This window comes from Myxine glutinosa, chromosome 11, assembly GCF_964187855.1.
Source record: "Myxine glutinosa chromosome 11, kmMyxGlut1.1, whole genome shotgun sequence".
Taxonomy (NCBI): Eukaryota; Metazoa; Chordata; class Myxini; order Myxiniformes; family Myxinidae; genus Myxine; species Myxine glutinosa.
This window is the reverse complement of record NC_136271.1, coordinates 33,924,731-33,948,789: the sequence shown is the minus strand read 5'-3', so window position 1 is coordinate 33,948,789 and position 24,059 is coordinate 33,924,731. Positions and strand designations below refer to the sequence as shown.

At 42.2% G+C, this 24,059-nt stretch overlaps 1 protein-coding gene across 6 annotated transcripts in view; it reads right to left on the bottom strand.

Moving 5' to 3' along the window:
* Positions 1–4,463: 4,463 nt before the first annotated feature.
* The window catches only part of LOC137436560 (1,5-anhydro-D-fructose reductase-like), a 57,208-nt gene continuing 37,612 nt past the window's right edge, over positions 4,464–24,059 (bottom strand). For 2 of the 6 annotated variants that reach the window (XM_078786525.1, XM_068130446.2), the window contains exons 8-12: positions 18,023–18,098; positions 14,326–14,409; positions 9,925–10,013; positions 4,924–4,982; positions 4,668–4,773 (exon numbers count right to left, since the gene is read on the bottom strand). In XM_078786525.1, coding sequence (XP_078642651.1) covers positions 4,946–4,982; positions 9,925–10,013; positions 14,326–14,409; positions 18,023–18,098 — 286 coding nt within the window. In that variant the 3' untranslated portion in view covers positions 4,668–4,773; positions 4,924–4,945. Of the gene's footprint in view, positions 4,774–4,923; positions 4,983–9,924; positions 10,014–14,325; positions 14,410–17,255; positions 17,311–18,022; positions 18,099–24,059 lie in introns of those variants that run through there. The other 4 variants (XM_068130445.2, XM_068130447.2, XR_010986307.2 and 1 more) reach the window with 3 other exon arrangements.

Here is a 24,059-nt window from a genome sequence, read left to right as displayed (position 1 = left end):
AGTTAAGTAACTTTTCACAATTGTGTTTTTGTCGAAACTGGTCTTGTATGTACCTATTGGGGTGTCTTTAATAGTATTCTTGGCGTTGGTTTTTTGTACCTGTGTACAGAATCGGCGGTCTTTCTCATCGTGTATTCTGAGGCCTAAGTGTAGTACTAGGCTACTGTGTCCAACCTTGGCTTTAGGCTTTGTTTTTGTCTCAGCGGTTCTCCGATCACGCTGAAATTTTTTTCCGGTCTCTGTTTTCACGGTCTTTTCATCCCATACTTCCTTGTTTTAAAATCTCAAAAAAAAAAAAAAAAAAACCCAAAAACATTTCCTTCCGTTTTTATTCGTTTATTCGTTCTTAGTTGTTCGTTCGTTCATTCTTCGACCACGCTGTTTGTGATCACGTTGTTAAAAAATGTCTCATCTGAACCCTGAAGACCTGTATTCTGTCATTTTCTATAACACCTTTTTCTTCTTCTTCTATAAAAGGATGCTTTCGACTTGCTCACCAAATCCATTCATTCCAAAAAAAAATTCCATCTCTTATAGTGCATCTTTCATCCATTCCCTAAACTCTCCAGCACTCCATCCTCCCTCCAGCGTCCTCAAACGTATTTTTGACTCGAATGTCTCAAGAAACTCATTTTGCAATAAATGTTCGTTTTCCATTAATCGTACATTTTTCAAAATCCCATCACCCCAAAATCCCATTTCCCATCACCCCTCCCCTCTAAATCTACCCCCTTGCCCATCCCCTCCAAACCATCCCCATCACCCATCTCTTTCAAAGCTTCCCCCTTGCCCCTCCCCTCCAAATCTTCCCAATCACCCATTCCTTTCAAATCTCCCCCCACACCCCTCCCCTCCGAGACTCTCCCTCGCTCCTCCCCTCCTAGACTCCCCTCTCACCCCTCCCCCTCAAAGCGTCCTCCCCGCTTCTTCCCCCTTCCAACTTTCACCTTCATCTCCCTCAACCTTCTGCCTCGCTCTTCCCCCTCGTCAAATAACACCTCACTACGCCTCTCCCAATCACCATCAAACCTTTTGTCTGCCCCATCCTTCCCTTTCTCCGAGCTATTCTGTAATCTCTGACACACCTTCAACAGCTCTCCCTACTTCTTCCTCCTCTTCCACATCTTACCCTACCGCTCCCCCCCCCTGTTCTGTATCCGATGCTCCCACTTCCTCTTCCTTAACAGTATGGACCTCAAACATCCGGGGCCTTCGCTCAAACATGTCTGATCTCTCCGTACAGGTTGCTTCTGACAAACCAGACGTGATCTGCTTAACAGAAACTTTCCTCCTTCATGATGTCTCTGATTCCTTGGTATCTCTCCCAGGTTACTCCCTACTCCGGTATGATAGACCTGAGCCTCGTCCTGGAGGTGGGGTTGCTATCTTTATAAAAAACTCTCTTCCTCACTCGCCCTGCACTGCCCTCTCTCCACCTCACCCCCAGGAATACCTTTGGCTACGGCTTCCCCTTCGCTCCCACCTTTTGTTCATATGTGTGTTGTACCGTCCACCAAACAGTGATGACTCCATCTACATCTCGCTGTCTGAGAATATGGACCAACTTCTATCTACCCATCCCAACTCTCTCTTCCTCATATGTGGTGATTTCAACTGTCACCATGCCAGTTGGCTGGGTGTGGGTACCTCTCTCACCAGCCATGGCTCTTCAGCAAAGGACTTCTGTGACTCACTGGGACTGACACAAACTGTCAATTTCCCGACCCGGATTTCAGTCAACGGAGCATCTTCTCTTCTGGACTTGGTTATGACTAACTTCCCTGAAAATGTCTGCTGCTCTTCTTCTGCTCCAATCGGCTCTTCTGATCATGTGCTTGTTAAAGTGGACATCTCTCTGACCATTCTCAGAGAGCCTCCTCAGCGTCGACGAGTCTGGCATTTCACTAAGGCCAACTGGCACGGTCTTCAAGCAGCCATCAATCATCTGGACTGGTCTCCCATCTCTACTGCCTCTGACATAAATTCTTCCTGGGAATTCTTCCAAAGCAAACTGCTCTCTCTCATGCACAGATTTATCCCATCTCGTCTTCTGTTGTCATACCCTTCCTCCCGTCCATGGTACACGGAATCTTGTGGTGAGGCTATTGCCCAGAAACAACTTGCTTTCGTCTCCTGGAAAGCAAATCCAACGGAAGGAAATCTCATTTCCTTTCACAAAGCCCGAAACAAGTGTGTGTCCACCCTCAGGAGAGCCAGGAAACAATATCTCTCCGTTCTCAGGACCGAACTCTCTTATCTGTCTCCCTCTTCCAAATCCTGGTGGCGTCTGGTCAAATCTGTTTCTGGTGTTTGTTCCCCCTCCATCCCCTCCCTCACCTCAAATGGCCACACGGCTGACTCCGCACGTGAAAAAGCTGAATGCCTCAACTCTGTGTTTGCCTCTAAATCTTGTGTCCCAAACCCATCCCTCTCTGTACCCACCGTACCCAGTCGTACCCAGCTGCTCCTGGACTCTGTGTCCTTTCCTCCTGACAAGGTGGAAAAGTTTCTGTCAACCCTCGACTCGGATTCTGCAACTGGACCTGACGGCATCAGCCCACGGGTCCTAAAATCCTGTTCTTCCGCTCTTTCACTCCCTCTCTCTGTTCTCTTCACCCTCTCTTTTGCTCAAGGTCATCTTCCATCTGCTTGGAAATCTGCCAACATCACCGCTTTGCACAAACAAGGTGCAAAAACAGATCCCAGCAACTACAGACCAATCAGCCTTCTCCCAATTATCAGCAAAGTCATGGAATCCATCATTGCTTCAGATATGAAATCTTTCCTCTTCTCCAATGGCTTGATCTCTGATCATCAATTTGGTTTCAGACCTGGACACTCTACTCTGGACATGCTGCTTCTGCTTTCTCAACAATGGATGGAGGTCCTCAATGCCAAACAGGAAATTAGAGCAGTCTCCCTTGACATATCACGTGCCTTCGATACGGTCTGGCACCCCGCTCTGCTCACCAAACTCTCCTCTTTTGGTATCCATGGAAATCTCCACGCATGGCTGGCGGACTTCCTCTCTAGTCGTAGTCAACGTGTGGCCCTAAATGGGTTTCTCTCATCTCCTCTTCCTGTTCAGGCTGGAGTTCCACAAGGCAGTGTTCTAGGCCCTGTCCTTTTTCTGGTCTTCATCAATGATCTCTCTGACTCTTTTGAAAATCCTCTGTATCTCTTTGCTGATGACTCTACTCTCTGTCGCTCCATTCTTCATCCCTCAGATCGGCAGTCTGCTGCCTCCTCACTCTCTGCAGACCTGGACAAAATCACAGACTGGGCAAACAAGTGGAACTTGTCTTTCAATCCTGACAAATCTCACACTCTTACGATGTCTCTCCGAAAAGACCGACTGGACAACCCTCCCATCCACTTTCTGAATAATCCTCTCCAAGAAGTTCTGTCACTCAAGCTTTTGGGTCTCACTATCTGCCATGATCTTTCCTGGGAAAACCACATTTCCAAGCTGGCCTCCAAAGCCAGTCGCCGACTGGGCATCCTCCGTCGTGCGAAGTCCTTCCTTGGCAAACCTGAGCTCCTCACCACATACAAGGCTTTCATACGCAGCTCAATGGAATACTGCTCTCCCCTCTGGGCTGGTGCTCCTGCCTCACACCTAGCTCGTCTTCACGCTGTTGAAACCAAAGCATTCAGAATCATTGGAATCTCCCGCGATGAAGCTAACTCCAAGGGCCTCTCACTCACTCACCGCAGGCAGGTTGGTGGTCTTTCCATCTTCTACCGACTCCTCTCTGGCCTTGCCCCCCCAGCTCTCTCTGGGCTCTGTCCCGCAAATATTCCTACAGGTCGCACAAGATCTGCCTGCAACCCTCTTATGGTCAAACTGCCAAAATCAAGACTCTCTGCTCACCTTCACTCCTTCATTCCTCTTTTCTCCCGCCTCTGGAACAAACTCCCTCACTCTCTTCAATCCCACTCCACCCTCCAGGTCTTTAAAACAGCTGTTCACCACCATCTCTTATCTTCCCCCATCCAAAACCTTGATCTTTTCTACCCCCGCTAATTTCACCCCAATTCCACTTTTTTGAAATACCAACTTCTGTCCTGGAAGTCATTGGCGTCCTTGTGTTTTATACTTCTCCCTCCACCCCCCCCCCCCCCTTCCCATGCCTCCTCCCCCCAAGCCCTCTCCCTTCCACACATCTCCCTGCTCTCAAATGTCTCAAGTGTTTGTGTGCTTCACCTTCTCTCCCCATCTTGTTTTCCACTCCCGCTTTTTATATATTTTGTTTGTCTGGTTGATTTGTTTGTGAAGTAAATGTTAGCTCTTTCACGAGCCTCGATTCAGTATACAAAAAAAAAAGAAAAAAAAAAAAAAAAGTCAAAGGTCAGAGGTCATGCCAGGTAAAAATGTGATAACTTTAGAACTGCTGAAGGGATTTAAATCAAACTTAGCACAAGTATATATCATGATGTAAAGATGAACTGAGATTTTGGGGTCAAGAGGTCAGAGATCATGTTAAGTAAACATTGTTTTGTTACTGCGATAACTTAAGAATGGCTGAAGGGATCCAAGTCAAACTTGGTACAAGTATGTAATGTATCATGATGTAATTATGTTGGCGGAGGCACATCAGTCGGCGTCGAAGAATGCCATTCTAGATTTTGAAGTTGTAGGAATAACCAAGGCTATAAAACAGAAATATGGAGTTAAAATGTCTTGAATTTAATGAAAGGATAATTGTAAAAGTCAAACACAACATTTTCTCTCTGTTTTTTTTTTTTTTTTGCAACTGTGGATTTTCATATCTGCAAAGAGAAGAAAAAAAAATCTTAATCATTGTAAAATCATGAAGACTTTAGTGAAATAAATTGTATTGTCATTGATCAGGTTTATGTAGCGAAGGTTAAATGTTTGTACAACAAAAATGCAAACTAAAATGAACCATTTTTTGTTACCTGTGTCTGTTTATTGGAAAAGTTATTCGGAAAATGGAAAGTAGGGATGGGTGTTGCATCTGCAACAGAAATATGAATGCATAATTGGTCATTGACAGAATGCCTTGAATTTAACAATCTCAGCATCAGGAGAACCTTTGTTCAATAGCCCAGCGTACACAGGAATAAAGCAAGATGACATTATCAAGCTCTTTTTGGGCTTTTTCTACACAAAAGGTACAGAAACACCTTTAATACAGATTTCATAACTATCGTTTGCCAGAATTGCACAAAGTTACTGCAAGTTTTTTATGCCTCCGTCGACGAAGTAACTGGAGGCATTATGTTTTCGGGTTGTCCATCTGTGCGTCCGTCCGTCCATCCGTGATAGGTTTTCGTTGCTGAGATAACTTGAGAACGGCTGAAGGGATCTAAGTCAAACTTGGTGCAGATATGTATAATGATGTAAAAATGAACTGTTTAGATGTTGGGGTCAAAAGGTCAAATGTCAGACGTCTTGTTGTGTAAGAAATTCTGTTACTTAGGTAACTTGTGAACCAGTCATGGGATTTTCACCAAACTTGGTATTATTATATATTACTAGGGCATTGCCCGTACTATATCTATATCTAAAATTATATCCCCCCCCTCTATTTACATGAAATGGTTTGGTCCAAAGCGAACGGCTTGTGAGTACGGTGACAATCCCCCCCCTCTATTTACATGCAATGGTTTGGTCCAAAGCGAACGGCTTCCGGAGTTTGGTAAAGAAATCGCCATCGCGTGCACAAACGCGCAGGAAAGCGAATGAATCGCAAATTCGGTTTTATTAGTTTTAAAACATAGTTTAACGCCAACATAGTTTGCAAACGTGAAATAAATGAATACGCTCTCAAATGTGCCATCCGAGGCAGAGTGTGTCCTCCACGTTCGGCACACGCGATCGTTCGCTGCTCTCTGATTGGTTGAATCGTTTTTTGGACATAGCTCGGTAAGTAATTGTCCGATTAATATGAAACCTTGAAAAGGCACATCCTCGGGTCCCCAGCAATATACCTGGCAAGTTAAAAGTATATCGGACCCGTGGTTGTCGAGAAACAGCGGTCACAGACAAACGTACAGACGTACAAACGTACAGACGTACAAACAGAGATTACTGGAATTATAGATAGATGATGCAAAGATGAACCGACTAGATTTTGGGGCCAAGATGTCAAAGGTCACAGGTCATGTTAAGTTTCAATTATTTTGTTACTGCAACAACTTAAGACCGGCTGAAGGGATCCAAGTCAAACTTTGTACAGGTATGTATAATGATGTAAATATGAACTGATTCGATTTTGGGGTCAACAGGTCAAAGGTCAGAGGTCATATGAAGTAAAAAAAATTATGTTATTGGGCCAACTTATGAACCAGTGATGGGATTTTTTTTAACAAACTTGGTATAAGTATATACGAGTATAATGCAAAAATGAACTGATTGGATTATGGCATCAAGAGGTCAAAGGTCATGCCAGATAAAAATGTGATAACTTTAGAACAGCTGAAGGGATTCAAATCAAATAGGTACAAGTATGTATCATGATGTAAAGATAAATGGATTACATTATCAGGTTAAAGGTCAGAGGTCCTGTTACGTAAAAAAAATTCTGTTACTGGGCTAATTTGTGAACCAGTGATGGGTTTTTGTTGCTGTGATAACTTGAGAACGGCTGAAGGGATTTAAGTCAAACTTGGTACAGGTATGTATAATGAGGTAAAGATGAACGGTTTAGATTTTGGGGTCAAAAGGTCAAATGTCAGACATCTTGTTGTGTAAGAAATTGTGTTACTGAGGTAACTTGTGAACCAGTCATGGGATTTTCACCAAACTTGGTACAAGTATATATTATGATGAAAAGATGAACTGAGGAGATTTCTGCAAAGGGCAGAGGTCATGTCATGTAAAAATGTTGTACTCGAGAACAGCTGAAGGTATTTCAATCAAACTTTGTATAAATATGTATAATGATGTAATAATGTGGATGGATGCATATCGGTTGATGTCACGATGTCGAAGAGTGCCGTTCTATTTTTTTTTTTCTTTAAACAAATCTGTATCATCGTGGAGGTTAAATTACAGACCTCTTCAACCCAAGGTTGCAGGACAGATTCATTGGCTGAGGGTGTGGCTGTGTCATTTATGCAATACCCTCTGCTGGTTAGGGCAGCAATTTGTAATGTGTTTCAGGGTGCCTGCGGTAGCTCAACTCTTTGTGAAGGACACCGTGGGATCTTTAATGTGAACCAACTAATGCTGGCAAATTGGGACGCACAGTTTAACCTCCATTTGAGGGATGACACATACATTGATGAATCTCCATCTGTGAAACACCAGCATTTTATAGCTGGGGTCGAGATTTGAACCACATACCTTGAAACTACCCTACTAGCTCCCTGAAAATACTGCAATTTATTTTCTGATTAATCTCCAGAGCACATTGGCCTCACGAGCTGCTATATATAAACTGTCGTTGGCTGATCATGTCTCCAACTTGGCCTCCAAAGCCATCAGGATTATCTGCAAGGCAAAGTCATTCATCCGTTGTTCTCAGCCTGCAACAGTTTACAAGGCCTTCATCCAAAAGGCAATTAACATGGCTTGCCCCTGTGGGGTGGTGCTACTGTTGCCCTCCCATCTTGTATGTTTTGCCAGAAATCATAAACTTGTTACCCTTCCCAATTATAAGCGAATTGTCACTTCTATAATCTTCTCTCATGTGGAATTGACTTCCCAATTTTGTTGCCTCTTCTGCTCTTCCCTCTCTCCCCTTGGTACTTGTGAACCTATCGCAATCCACTCATATACTTTTCCCCTTTCACATGCATCTCCCAACATGTTGTGGTATATCCATGCATTCTCTTCCAGTTGTTTCATCTTCACTTGATTTTTGTTAATTTTTTTCCCTCTGTTGTTCTGCTCTTGCAGCATCTCATCTCCTGTATTAAAACAGATTTGGTAACTTGGTGTTCTGCTTTAATTTTGTTGGTCTATGGAGGATATGAGAGAATATTGTGATTTCGTTTTTGTCACACACCATGGTTTGCAGAGAATTTCACATAATGGTGTTTGTAATATATTGCTCATAAGGGAGAATAGAAAAGTGTTTCTACTGCCAAATGTTTTTCCAAGCCAAACACATGACTTTCCAATGAGATCAGGAAAATTGCTAACTTCTGGGGAAACATTATCACTGTCTGGAAGCTACATTGAAAATGACGAACATCTGTGCCAAGATTCACTTCATGCTTGGGGGGAAATGTCCCCTCGTTGCATCCCAAAGAATGTTCTCAGTAAGTTCTTATAATTTAATTTGCTGTTAGAAACTTGCTATGTTCAACATCTGATATGCACCTTTGTGTATAACTGCCCTGTTCTGTTGAAGATTCAAGCTTGTTGATTATGAAAGTTTAATATTAATGCATGTATGAGGGTTGATACAAAGGTAATACCTCTTATTTTTCAGTTCATAAAGAAAACGTCTTGGGAAAGCTATGTGAGATCACAATGAAAGGTTTGTATCTCTCGCCCCTTTTACGGTGAGCAGCACTATGATCGGTCACATGACAACATCAAACCACGCTTGCAAAATGACTATGCTAGATGTGTGTACGAAGCAGAGTACAGTTATCTTACTATAATTCACCAAATGTCCGTCTGTCCGTTTTAAGGTACCGCAAAAACGGCTCAACCGATCGCAGCGATATTTTGGGTTGGTATTCCTGGGACCCCTTGGAGTAAAATAGGCTATATTGTTTTTCCAAGTTTTTCCCAATATTCCAGTTTTTCCAAACACGATGGAATAATATTTACCGATATGAACATTGATGTGGCTTTTATTGAAATTCTACAAATACTGTTTAGATTTTGATGAGAATTATGAACCTGCCGCGAATGCGGAAGTGGACAGATGATGGCAATGCGTGGGTTTGATAATATCCCAATACAACCGTCATTCAATCGTAATGTTAAATCGTTAAACGTTAATCGTGTTAATCCTTTTGTTAAAGTATCAATTGATGATTGGAATTGAGTGAATACAATTACGATTTTAAATTCGTAATTGCATTCACCCAACTGTACGGAACTTCACATCAGGATTTAAATATTTGTTTGTCACGAATGTTGTTAAAAGTTTATTTTTTATATTAATGTTATTTAATTTGTGATTGGAGTTACGCTGTTTGGAATGAAAAAAGAGATATCGAGTTCAAGTGAATGACGGATTGCCGTGATGGTTTCTATTTTCTAAACGTGAATTCGTGGATCGCCATATGCAGATTCGCCATTCACTGGGTATGGAACACATGTACCTGTTTGTTTGCGAACGGGTATGTTTTTCATGGAAGTCCTTCACGAACTTGCTGTCCATGTCTGACGTGCGCCTGAATGTGCTACAGGAATGTGGAATTAATTGGTTTCATGCTTTAGCATTTGCCGTTTCTGTATTGTCTGTTTGCTTCTGGCCTCCCACCCGTGTGTAGCACGGGTACCTCACCAGTTGAATTAATTACTGCAGAAGAGGTTCCTCTGTTGGATATTCATTGAGGCATTTAAAGAATGTGTACGGCAACAATACCATTGAATATAACTTCATATTTGCCACATATGTATCTGTAATTTTCATTGTGATTGTAATTATATTTGGTGAGAAGTAAAACAAGAGGGAGAATTGCTTTGCAATACTTGTCCCCTACGAGTCCCAATGAATGTTCTTGTCCCAAGCACTCAGCAATTGCTACAGAATACGTTGCAGTTTCTGTAACTTATCATAATAAAGCCATGTACCAAGTTTCAGTTGGATATGTTAAAGGGTATGGGGAAAAAGTCTGGAAAACCATAGGTGGGCTGGACAGACGCAGAGCAAACCTAAAGTACGTCTTCTCCGGGAAAACCGGCAGGAGACTAATAAGAGGCAAGACTTTTGTACCGACCCTTGAACATTGTATGTTTTGATTTTGATCTCGTACTGAAATACGTACTGAAAAATATTAAAGCTGTAGCGTCGCCAGTTTCTGTCAAGTGCGGCGATTCTTTGCATCTCCTCTTCATCCAATTTAAAATCGAATATCTGAAAGAGAGAGGGACTTGACATGTAACCAGGAAACAGAGAAAAATTGACACCTGTTGTCAAGCGTCGTTCATATTTCGTGCTCATTGCAGCATATTATTGTGTGCATGTTGGGTTATTGTAATCTAGCATGCTCTGTTTCGGTTGATTTGGCCTAACCATTGTGTCCTTTCATCGGTCGTTCTTTCCTTCTTCCATATTCAGTGGGATGCAAAAGTATGAGTCCAGGAGGAAATGTATTCATTGAGACAGGATAACAAAATAAATCATTGTAATACGAAACCAATTTAAGGGATTTCCATGAACTCAAGGATATAAGAGCACTTATTATAATAGGAAAAATCAAATCTGTCTTTCCAGCATAATCATTATAATCGGTGCGACCCCCTTTTTGTCTTGAGAACTTTCTCAACTCCATTTGATGATGACGACCATTCCTTTTTGCACCGTGATGATGCATATGGCTGCAGAAGCCGTTTCCTTGGATATTGGGCACAATCGTGGATGGGTCGCCACTCCGACGCAGGATACCCGAATGCCTCATTCATCCCAGCAAGCTGGTACTCAATTTGCCGACCTCGGAAGGATAACAGCCGGCCCGCTCTAGCAGGCTAACCCCCGCTCTAGCAGGGAAAATGGCCTTTAAAATGCATGTTGTTGTTGTGTTGGAAGGATAACAGGCTGAGTCAACACCCCTGGCGTTAATTCAGCGATGACCAGGATTCAAACTCAGGATCCTTGGATCCCAAACCGGCACCCTAACCGCTAAGCCAACACCAGGCTTAACTCCATTTGGGATTGCTTTAATAGTTTATGGATTAGGTTTGAGTCCATCTTTTGCCAACAGTGTTGTAATGCATACCAGAGCATAGTCACACTACTCCCAAAAATTTCATCTTTCTCTCAAGCCTGGTGTTGGCATAGCGGTTAGGGTGTCGGCTTGGGATCCAAGGATCCTGAGTTCGAATCCCGGCCATCGCTGAACGTCAGGGGGGTTGACTCGGCCTGTCATCCTTCCGAGGTTGGCAAATTGAGTACCAGCTTGCTGGGATGAATGGAGTGTACTCCGATTTAGAATAGGTACACCGTATCCCTGTGCATTGTAAGACGCGACTAAGGGTTGGCGTCAGGAATGGCATCCGCCATAAAAAGAAACAAAAAAAAGCATTGCCTCAAAACAGGGAACCATGTTTAAGTTAAACACGACCCAGCGAAAACGATCATTCATTCATTCTCAAATGTATTCACTCGTTATTTATTCTGTTAAGACAAATTGTCAGTCAATAATAACGATAACAAACTAGAACGGCACTGTTACGTGCTCCTCCCCGACCCACTGGTAACGATGTACCTCCGAGTACCGAGAGGAGCCACGGCAGAAAAATATGTTATTCTGTGTCAGAAATCAATAGTGAAACCACACCAATGATTATCAACAAACAAATGTTGTATTAAAAATCACACAAGAATAACGGTACAACAAATAGCAATCAAAAGTACACTCAATACATCTTATGATGGTACCATCAACTAGCATAGGATAACTCACAGTGTTCCAAGTGAGTGGAAAAACCTTCCCCAATGTCTCTATATTCCCGTCCTCAAGACGAGGTTGACTCACTCCAGCGATCGCTAGAACAATGTCCAATCAAGACCAGAATCTCGTGCGGATGACAAGGGCAGTCGCACCGCCGAAGCAGCTCTCAGGCGTAGGTGGACGAAGCGACGCAAAAAGTCACGTGGTCCAAAACCAAAAGCAAACTCGTGGCGGAAGGGGAAATCCCAAAGGCCCCCTCCAGATAGGAACGTTCCCGGTTCAGTCGGCGAACCGCCACTTAAACTTCAAACTCAGCGTTGCGCACACACATCCCCGACAGACGACAGGATGGTGAAAAAGCTGACGCGTAGCCAAGACCTTTTATTGAACAAAGCGCGAGTGTCAAAATGGCCGACGGCTCTTACTTGAGTCGACACGACCCAGCGATGATTCTTCAGAATCGCAACGCCCAAACCTGACCACGCAGGTTTTTCAATCCCCCAGCGATAACACCTATCGCAGGAACTCCTTTCAAGGAAACTCAAAGTTCACTCGCGACTTTCGTTCAACAATGCTCGCTACGGAGCTGGAAGCTACTCGCTTCTTGTCCGACTCATTCGCTCCGCCTTCTTTTCTCTCTCCTCTTCCTCGTCTTCCGGCTCCCGATCCGGCTTCTTGTCTCTTTTTAACATTAACGCTTTTATCCTTTGCAAACAGTTCAGGAACAATAAACCTTTTGAAGCCAATAATAGTACATAGAATCAGAAATATTTCAAGTGGATGAAAACCACAACACCGGAAATGACAAATCCGTAACAGGCACTCAGTAGCGCACATACCTCCGCCATGCTGAACAGTTTACGTTTTGTGTCCCACTGATAGGCCGGATCTGGATTTGGACCTGAACCAAAATCTAATCGGCTTCTTCTTGTCACCAAACCAACTCCTCCACCAAGTTTAGCCATAACTTTTTGAAATATCATGTTACATATCGCTTTTCGCCCTATCTATTAGTGGTGAAGAATCACTTAAAATTAAATAATTCTCGTATCTGAATCCATATTCTGATCTTCACCAAAATCGAATCGATTCGTCCTTGTCACACACCCAACCTCTCCAACAAAGTTTCGTCCAAATCCGTCCATAACTTTTTGAGATAGCCTGCGATGATATATTATCTTATATTATATATGATATAATATAATATGATTATATGATAGATGATATTTTGAGATTTTTGAGATGGAGGTTTATATGTTTTCACCCCTGTCTCTGTTTGTCCGTTTGTGAACAAAATAGCTCAAAAAGTTGTTGACGGATTCGGACGAAATTTGGCAGAGATGTAGCGTATGTGACGAGGACGAAATGCTTAGAATTTGGTGACGATCCGGCTACTAGAATTTTTTAAAGTGATTCTTCATTATTGGGAGATCTGGCCAAAAATGATATATAGCACGATATCTCTAAAAGTTGTGGACGGTTTTGGACAAAACATGGTGGTCCAGATGGATGTCTGACAAGGACAAATAGATGCGATTTTGGTGAAGATCTGAATATGGATTGGGATATGAGAATTTTTAAAGTGATTCTTCACCATTGAGTGATGGGGCTAAAACCAACATATAGCAGTATATCTCAAAGTTATGGATGGATTTGGACGAAACTTGGTGGACAGGTTGTGTGTGTGACAAGGAAAAATCGATTCAATTTTGGTGAAGATCCGGGATCTGGCTTGTAGAATTACTTTAAGTGATTCTTCACCATTGGGATATAGGGCCAAAAACGATATAAAGCAGGATATCTCAAAATGTTGTGGATGGATTTGGACGAAACTTGGTGGACCAGTTGGGTGTGTGACAAGGAAGAATAGATTAGATTTTGGTGAAGATCTGAATATGGATTCGGATATGAGAATTATTTAATTTTTAAGTGATTCTTCACCACTGGGAGATCGTGCCAAAAACGATATAAAGCAGGATATCTCAAAATGTTGTGGATGGATTTGGACGAAACTTGGTGGACCAGTTGTGTGTGTGACAAGGAAGAATAGATTAGATTTTGGTGAAGATCTGAATATGGATTCGGATATGAGAATTATTTAATCTTTAAGTGATTCTTCACCACTGGGAGATCGTGCCAAAAACGATATAAAGCAGGATATCTCAAAAAGTTGTGGACGGATGATTTTGATTAAATGCGATTCTGTATTGTGATTTTCTGGTCCACTCAAGGATACAAAACGTAAACTATTCACCTGGCAGAGGTATGCTCTCTACTGAGCGTCGTTCTAGTTTAATTTTGTTTGTTGACAAGTGTGTTTGGCACCATCTGTAACCTATTTTATCTCCTTCCCCACTGCTCTCTTTCCTCACTCTTCTATTGCATCCACAAATGGACTTATTTTACCTTTTATTCTGCTTGACCTTCTTCCTCTACCTGCGTTTGTGTTAAGACGTGTAATTAAGTAGACTGGCTTAATAAACCTTTCTTTGTCAATGAGACCGTCATCTCGTTAGAGATCACAAAATGGAGTGAATTGGGACATTCCCGACACTTGATTTTCCTGCAGCCCATTGTGCTTGTGCACACGTGTCCTTAAATTACACTGCGTGTCCAGAGGTAAAACTGCCAGCGGGACTCGGGGTCTTTTATGACATGCCCGGTCACGTGACTAATTCTCACCCATGTTTGGCTAGATAGATAACTTGTCTGCAAAAAGCCAAATCGTTTAGTCCTGGTAAGCGGGTTTGCAGTTAATCAGTAATTTCCTCTTACCTGTGAGTTTTGGACAATCCTCGATGCATTCATGCTCTTTGGTATCACAACGATGTTCCTCTGGACTTGATAACGCAAAATTATCTGGAGGGGCAGATCGAGCAATAATATTTGAAACTGGTACAAATGTGAAATCTTAAAATATAGCAGACAAACATTCTATGTTAGAGAGCTTCGTAAGCGAATCTCTATGGCAATTGCATGTATATGTAAATCCATTCAAAATTTCACTGTCATTCCCCATTCCCTTGGGAACAAAATTTCATGTTGTCATTTCAAATGTCCCTTCCATGATCCGCCATCTTGTCCCTTCCATGATCCGCCATCTTGCTCACGTGATCTTGCTTTCGTCTGGCGCGACTGATAAATTATTTTCACCTGGTGATTAAAATCAAAAAATTACAATACAGTACTGTACAGACCGGATTTTGAATTCGAAACCGCTCATCATTTACGCCAGCTACACCGACTTCTTTTTTCCGCCAGCTACACCGACTTCATTTAAGCCAGCTACACCGGCTTCAGTTTTCCGCCAGCTACACCGACTTCATTTAAGCCAGGTACACTGATTTCAGTTTTCCGCCATCTACACCGACTTCATTTATAATTCTAAGCCCAAGATCAAACAACCTAGCCTAGCTAGGCCTAGGCCTACAGATGTTTGCGAGGGCTGCGTGCCCGATCGACTGACCATTGTCGACGAAGCTCTCACTCTACGCAATGCGTATTTTCATATTACAAGATATGCACAACTGAAACAATCAGGTTTTAGAAAGTGGATGCATTGCAAAATATGAAGGCAACCTTAACAAATTGACCTTTGAACCTTCACTACATTCATATAGTTACATAGAACCATTGAACACGGACTTGCACATTGGTGTGTTTTTTTTGTTATTTACTCATCTATCTGTCTATCTATCCGTTTCGGCCATGTTACGGTATATTTAGCATGTTGTGAATGTGGAAATAGTCCATATTTGATCAGGTGCATGTTTACCTTCGCAAAAGCGGAAGGTTATGTTTTGATCGCTGTGTATTTATTTGTATGTCTGTGTGTGTGTGTGTATGTTATTCGCATAACTCAAAAAGTATTCAACCGAATTGCATGAAATTTGGTGGGATGATTGGTTATTATACGGGACACATTTGATTAGATTTTGGGAGCAATCGGGTCAAAGGTCAAGGTCAAGGTCACGAAAAGGTCAAAATCGTATTTTTACCATAGCTGCGGCGAAGGTATGCGCTCTACCGAGTGCCCGTTCTAGTTACGAATGTGCGTGTCCACAAAATGTTTGTTTCAAATTTAGTGTTAGGATCATGCTTGCAGGTTTCAAAAACTGGAAAGGCCACTTGTATACAATCTGTCTGTTTTTGTAGTGCAGACAAGCATCACATAACAACACGACATCGGACAGAATTACATTTGAAAACTAGAACGGCACTCAGTGGAGACCATACCTCCACCTGGTTGGCCATATCACTCAATGGTGAAGAATCGCTACAAAAATTAAATAATTCTCATATCCCAATCCATATTCAGATCTTCACCAAAATCGCATCTATTTGTCCTTGTCAGACATCCTTGTCTCAGCATCCTTGTTTAGGGTCGGCAGGAAGGGTGGGGTTGGGGAGGGGGTTGAATGGTTCTGGTCCGTAGCTTTCATGAATCGGCGAGCTCGGCCTTAAGTTCGACTGGCAGAAATTTGGAAATTGTTCTGGGTATTGGCGAGGACTTGCTTACCCTTCGGAAAAGAAACTCTGATCTTTATTGTCCACCTTGCAACCTTCTGTACACCTTCAACGTTTGCCTTTTAGCCTTGAGCTAATCTCAGACTGGCAGAACAGCTTGTATAGCAGACATCACCAGGAGATTACTCCCCCTCCACAGCCGGAAATTTGGGCTGTGCTGCCCAAGGCATCCCCTGTCTTTGGCTGATGGACATCGCAACATTGCTTGGAACACCCCAAGGTTGGCATCTTGTGACGGCACAAGGGCATTTTTCAAAATCTCACGTCTTCTACCGACTCCTCTCCGGCCTTGCTCCCCCAGCCCCCAAATATTTCTACAAGTCGCACAAGATCTGCCAGCAACCCTCTTATGGTTAAACTGCCAAAATCAACACTCTCTGCTCGCCTTCACTCCTTCATTCCTCTTTTCTCCCGCCTCTGGAACAAACTCCCTCACTCTCTTCAATCCCACTCCTCCCTCCAGGTCTTTAAAACAGCTGTTCACCACCATCTCTTATCTTCCCCCATCCAAAACCTTGATCTTTTCTACCCCCGTTAATTCACCCCAGATCCACTTTTTTGAAATACCAACTTCTTTCCTGGAAGTCCTTGGTGTCCATGTTTTTTTTTTTACCTCTCCCACCTTCCCATGCCTCTTCCCCCAAGCCCTCTCCCTCCCACAGATCTCCTGATGTCCCTGCTCTCCATCTTGTTCTCCCGCTCCCTTTATCATATGTTTTATGTGTCAGTTTGTCTTTTTGTGATCAATGTTAGCTCTTACATGAGCCTCGAACGTGTATCCAAAAAAAACCAAAAAAAAAACCCCTAGGCCGCAGGGCACCACTCTCTCGTTTGGACTTTCTGGCTGGATCGAGCTCGCCTCCCTGTTGTGTCCTCAAGAGCATACCTCTTTACCACGTTTACACCCGCTCTCCTACCACCCTCACCTACATCCCGCGATCCTTCATTTTTGCATTGTCCTGAAGCACACTCTGCTTTAGCCTGGTTCCATGTGACTGTTTGGTGGCAAGGGATTGAGTTTGCTTGTATATATTACGTTATTACCCTCACCAGAAGAAAGGGTATTGCATTTGAGTCTGTTTATCTGTTTGTTTGTTTTTCCGCACAGAATAAATATAATTTTCTCTGCAAGCGTTGGTCCGATTGACAGGAAATTTTCACTATAGGTAAAACTCCACCTGAAGAATTTTCTTCATAATTATGACGTCATAGGTCACGTGGTACGGGCACCATCTTGGGGGGAAAAAAAACAAAAAAAATTGCACCTCCATATCTCTGAAAGCACTGAATAGAAAAAATTGAGACATGGCTCATTGGAAAGAACTCTCCATGTGCAATAACATATATTAATGATGTCATAGGTGCCTCCATTATGACGTCATAATTCGACAAGTACAAAACTTCATCTGATAAAGATGAAATTTCTTGAGCATCATCTAGGGATAAATTGGTGGAGAAAAAAAACAAAAAACGATAGCGTTATTGGTCACGTGGTTCGGCCGCCATATTTGTTTTAACACAAAAGCCTTAAAACAACACTGAAAACACGTCCTGGCGAGGGTCTGCAATCGCTGATTGCTCTTTCTTGTTGTGATTTGTGTTTGTCCTTCCTCTGGGATTTTGTGCCATCCATCCTGTGCCAATATATTCTCATTATTTATTTATCAAAGGCTAGGTGTGCGAGTTCATTATTGATTAGTAACCCTTAGAGGCATAAATTGTGCAACTGCTCAAGTATAATCGACGCAGTTTTCGACTGAATTTGGGGTATAAGGTGACGTAACCTGCGCCTCGTCCACATTTAGCCTCAAGTCAGCTTTGCATGGGATTACAATTCCTGGTGTATGCATTTCCCACCTTTAATTGCTTGTGCTTTTCAGGTGGAGGTTGTAACACAACAATATGTTTAATATATATACTCACTCAATCCTCTATTTGCTTTCACCTGTGCAGCCGTCTTCCCATTCTTCTCGGCAATGGAGATAATGACCGGTTCTCGCAGAATCTCTTCTTTAACATTGCTGTTGAAAATGTGGGATTTCAGAAAAGCGTCATTAAAATTAAATGAAAATCACTACAAGATCACATCAATCGAGGCTGCATACTGAGTCACATAAGTTGTATGAATAATGATACATTTGTTGATAATTATGATGTACAGCAGCATAGGAGTTGCCCATTCGGGCCATCATTTAATTACCTCCGCCACCAAAGGTAGATGGAGGTTACGTTTTCACCCCTGTCTGTCTGTCTGTCCGTTTGTTTGTGAACAAGATATCTCAAAAAGTTGTGGACGGATTCGGACGAAATTTGGCAGAGAGGTAGCGCATGTGACAAGGACGAAATGATTAGATTTTGGTGAAGATCCTGATTCGGATCCGGCTACTAGAATTTTTGAAGTGATTCTTCACCATTGGGAGATGGGGATAAAAACGATACATAGCAGGATATCTCAAAAAGTTATAGACGGATTTGAACGAAACTTGGTGGAGATGTTGCGGGTATGACCAGGAAGAATCGGTTCGATTTTGGTGAAGATCTGAATGTGGATTTGGATATGAGAGTTATTTAATTTTTTAAGTGATTCTTCACCATTGAGTGATAGAGCTAAAACCAACATACAGCAGGATATCTCAAAAAGTGGTGGACGGATGATTTTGATTAAATGTGATTCTGTATTGTGATTTTCTGGTCTACTCTGGGATACAAAATGTAAACTGTTCACCTGGCGGAGGTATGCTCTCTAATGAGTGCCGTTCTAGTTTCATTCTTTTTTATGGTGCCCGTGAAACATGGGATTTTTTAAATCAAGTGCCCATTCAATTTAAGGAGGGTGTATCACGTCCTTTTCACATTAGCATTGAAACGTGAAAATTGCATTAGACACAAATTATAATCTAAAACGACAGCACAAGGTAAGTGGAGCACGAAGGCAAATGCCTGATCAATTGAAACATGCCTGCGTTGTTCCTGTTCCCGTTTGTTCAGAAGAACGTCAAAAGTAAATAATGATGCAACATAAAATTCACAATCCCTTCCCTCTTTCTTCACGTTTTTAACAACATTGCTGTGTTCATGAAGAACAATTTTAAAAGTAAGCTAGATATCTGCGATCACAAAGAAAACGGCAAGGGTAAGCCTCTCCCAACCAGGGGAAGCTTACTCTTGGAGATCGCCTGCGACTTGCATGGCCTGCACAAGTATTCACCTCCTGCCCCCCTCAAAAGTTTTCACATTTTGATGCCACCTGAGCTTATTTCATGATGCTTTCAAATCAAACTCTTCGCAAGAATTATTGCAGAATTTTCTTTTTCTGGAAGGTTCACGTGGCTGCGCTTGGATGGGTTTGAGGGTGGAGGAGTAGCGGTTGAAACCCGAATCCTATGCAGGTTCCTCCTGATGACTCCAATGTAGTATTTGGTTTTCTGTTTCATTTTAAAGATCTGCGAGGGTCTATGTCTGAGATGGGGGTCAGTGTTCATCATTCACCAACATACTGTTCCCTTCACAAAGCTGGCCCCTTATGGACAGATGGAAAGAAAGAAGCCATTACTGAAAAAGACACATCTAAAAGCTTGTATGGGGTTTGTGGGAAAAAAATATATATTGATGATCCTGTAAGCATAGTGAGAAACCTTTTGTGGTCAAACAAGACAAAAATTTAACTTTTTGTCTGAATTTAAAGCATTATGTATGGCGCAAGTCAAACATTGCACATCACCCAGTCAACACCATCCCTATTGTCGAACATGGTGGTGGCAGCATCATGTTATGGGGCTGCTTTTCATCAGCAGGGATTGGCAAGCTTGTCAGGATAGAAAGAATAATGGATGGTGCAATGTACAGAAGAATACTTAATGAAAACCTACTTGAGTTAGCCATGAATCTGAAACTGGGTGAGAGATTTAGGAGATTCATATTTCAGCAGAACAATAATCCGAAGCACAAAGCAAAAGCCACACTGGAGTGACTGATGAAGAAGAAAATAAATGTTTTTGAGTGGCCCAGTCAAAGTCCTGATTTGAACCCAATTGAACATTTATGGTGAGACTTGAAGATTGCAGTCCATCGACGATCCCCATTAAACATGGCAGAATTAGAGCAAATTTTCATGTGAAGAATGGGTAAATATTTCACCATCTCACTGTGCAAAGCTGGTAGAGACCTACCAAAAAAGAGATTCATCGCAGTCATTGCTGCAAAAGGTGCTTTCACCAAGTACTCGCCTGAGGGACTGAATATTTTTGCAACCAGTGAATCTTGATTTGTCCATGCTTTTTGCAGATATTCCTGACATGTAACCTCCTTCAACTATAACAGTGTTTCGTTTGATCTTTTCAGTTAAGAATAAAAAAGTTCATTTGGAAAAATTGTCTCTACATAATTCGTAATTCATCTAAATGTGGCATTATTAGTAAGGGGTGAATACTTTTGTAGGCCACTGTACCTGCGACTTATCCAATGATGGCCATTTTGTTTTTCGGACCACCATATGACCTTGATAGTCTCAGACGTCCCCGATAGTTTCAATTTGGAGTGTTGAGTGTGGGAAGAGAGAAAAAAAGAAAGAAAAATAATTTTCTAAATTGTGGTTTAGTACTCTTATCGGTGTAATAAACTCTGTGGTACCATAAAAAAAACATCTAGGGGCAATACCCCTGGCGCTCACCTGGTAGAATAAACAGTATACTGCACCGACTAAAGGTATTTTAAACCAATTTCAATGGTTGCTAGAAGACAGGGCAGCATGTAGAATCATACTAACATAATCACAAGACTGTAAACAAAAAAAAATACATATTTTGGGGGGCAACCCTCCCACCCCGTGTACCTCCTCAGACCCCAATTTTTCCAATGCCTTGAAAAAAAACATTGGTACATCAAGGACGATGGAGGTTGTGGTGAAGTTTTATCAAAATCGCGTGTGTAGGTTCTGAGAAAAAAAGCAAATTCCTATTTTTTTGGGGGGGGGGGGGGGGGAGGGGTGGGTCATCCACCTAGACCCCCTTAAACCCCGAATTTTTTTAATGCCGTGAACAACTTTATACACAATACAACAAATAAAATTTGTGCCAAATTTGGTCACAATCCCATCTGTGGTTTTGGAGAAGAAGTTGCAAGTGTTTACGGACTGACGGACGGACGACTTGCCATCGCATACGCTCCCCTGAACTTCGCTCCAGTTGAGCTAAAATGTGGCCGCTAATTGTGAAACACCATACAACAGCAATCGTGTTGTTTTGTAAACAGCCTGTGGTTGCTAGTTGCATCATTTCTGGAAGTGGGCAAAACAGCATAAGCCTTCCCCTATGCCAGAGGGGAAGGCTTAATAAAAAAGTGTTGCATATTACCTCCCCAAACCCCGGTTATGGTGCACCTCAGAGTCTCGAACAGGAATACGGCAGAAAGATTTGTTATTTTGCGTTTTCTAATAAACCATGGTAAAACCACACCAATGCAATTGTAGAACAAAACACGTAATTGTATTAAGAACTCTCACATACACAATAATAACGCTATTAAAGAAAGTACCATGAAAATATCACTTGCATCAAATGAACAATACATATGATGGTACCATCATTCCCCCAATGCTCTCAAAGCAAGGAACTCACGATACGCCAAATGTGAGTGGGATGTAACATTCCCCAAATTCCGTGCACGGATCTCCACACTGGTTGGAGATCGAGGTCGTGCAGAACGGCAAATCAATAGGCAGGTATTGGCGTGACTGTGAATGAGGAGTTACGAGGTGAGAGGTCGATATGTGAATTGAGCCGATAGGTAAACCAACGGCAATTAACACGATGAGGTCGATACGGAAATCCCAACGGCAAAACAAGATGCACCAAGCAGACAGCCTCTTCTTCTTCGAGGACAAAATGGTGTATAGGCCCATAATGGAGGCGCTTTATTTCTCCAATGATGACTCACACCTGGTGATAAAACCTGAGACGCAGGTTTAATTGCACTCGCAATATATGACGATGTAGTGGACAATCTCTTTCACGGAAAGCCTCAACTCCTTCACGACCAATATCAAAAAAGTCTGCTCGCAGCCTCGACGCGATTCACGCCTGTATCTCTCTCCTGGCCGTTCTCCTCCTCCTCATCCTCCTTCCGGTTCTTTGCCGCGTTTTTCCTTTTCCTCCACAAACATTTCTTTTTACCTTTTTACTAAAGTCATCTCCATTTCACACAAAAATCTTAACAACAATACTACCTGAAACTAAAAAAAAGCCTACAAGTATATTTTAACAACAAAGGCAGAAGTGACGGATCTGTAACAAAAGGTTTAATTCCACAAGGTCGAGGCTGTTTATTCCTGATACAAGAAACACCCTGCAACCCATGCCTACAGAAAACAGACACATTTTCCATCCAATCATCATGCAACTGCTATGTTGTAGGAGGTATGCACTTCTATGCTGTAAGTTTTGTGTCTACCATTCAAGCGGTTGTGGAGAAAAATAATTTAAAAGCGAATGAAGCTGAAAAATCTCATGAACTTACAATCTCGTGAGATTGTGTGATCTCGCAATTCTTCAGTAAAAATAAGGGATCAGTAAGCTAAATTATAATAAAAACATACAAGGTTATTCATGGTGGAAATAATAATATACAACCAGAACTCCTTGGACAAGGACCGTTATTCGGATAAGGGTTTCATGATCCTGGTTGAGTAGTTCAAGAGAAAATAGTCAAAAAGACAGACAAACACAGGATAATGATGTATTATTTATAGGCCTATAGATTATACGACAGCCGGAACCCTTTAGAAGGACACGGAAGGAGCACACAAAATGATATATCGTAATACTTCAAGCAATATGTAAAATATATAAAAGTACTCGGCAGGAACAAACAACATAAACTAGAATGGCAGTTGGTAGAGAGCCTCCACCAGGCCGAAGAGTTTACACTTTGTATCCACTGATAGTTGATGTTGGGCTAGTGGCTAGGGTGCCGGCTTAGGATCCTAGGATCCTGGGTTCGAATCCCGGTCAATCGCTGAATTAACGCCAGGGGGGTTGACTCAGCCTGTCATCCTTCCGAGGTCGGCTAATTGAGTACCAGTTCACTGGTAATTCCCTGTTTGTCGTTAAAGGCGGCAAAAAGGGTTGGCGTCAGGAAGGGCATCCGGCCGTAAAACATTGCTTCAAAAAGGGGACCGAAAAACAACAACAACCACGGTGCCCGAAAAAGGCCAACCCCCGCTTTGCGGGGAAAAATGGCCTCTAAAGGTGGTTTTATCCACTGATAGGCCAGATCTGGATCCAGACCTGAACCAAAATCAAATTGTCTTGTTATTGTCACCTAGCCAACTCAAATCCACCTAGTTTGTCATAATCCATCCACAACTTTTTGAAATACCATGCTAAATATAGTTTTTGACCCGATCACTCAATGATGAAGAATCACTTAAAAATTTAAAATGTTCTTTAAGACAGACAACAGTTCAAGACAGACTAAAACAATTAATTACCTTGCTCCATCCTCTATGCGCATGCGCCCTGGGGACGAGATTCCATTAAATTTTCCAAATTCAGAGCCAAAGTACTGCTAAACTAACGGTCGGTTCAGCTTCAAATGACATTCAATCGAAAGGGTTGTTCCTCGATTATAAACTGCCATTTGTAGACAGACAGACAGACAAGGTGAACCAGTTGCTTGACCCCACTTTTTGTTTCGTGTTCGCAGGGTAATTAACTCTTCTACATAATGCAATGAGATTAGAAAGCGTCTTTTGGGAAAGAGACCCTTTTCTGGCCTAGTGCTAGTTGAAACAGGATGTTTCATTGTGGAACACTACTTATGCTGGATAAGGCACTGGAACAGTGCTGTTGGAGCACTGGAACAGTCCAATGAGAATGAGGAATTACACTACTTCTTCCATCACCATTCATTCTATGAACAAGTTACGCGAATACAAATCTAAATTACAAATGTCAATATTACTCCGATTGGATATGTCACAGTAG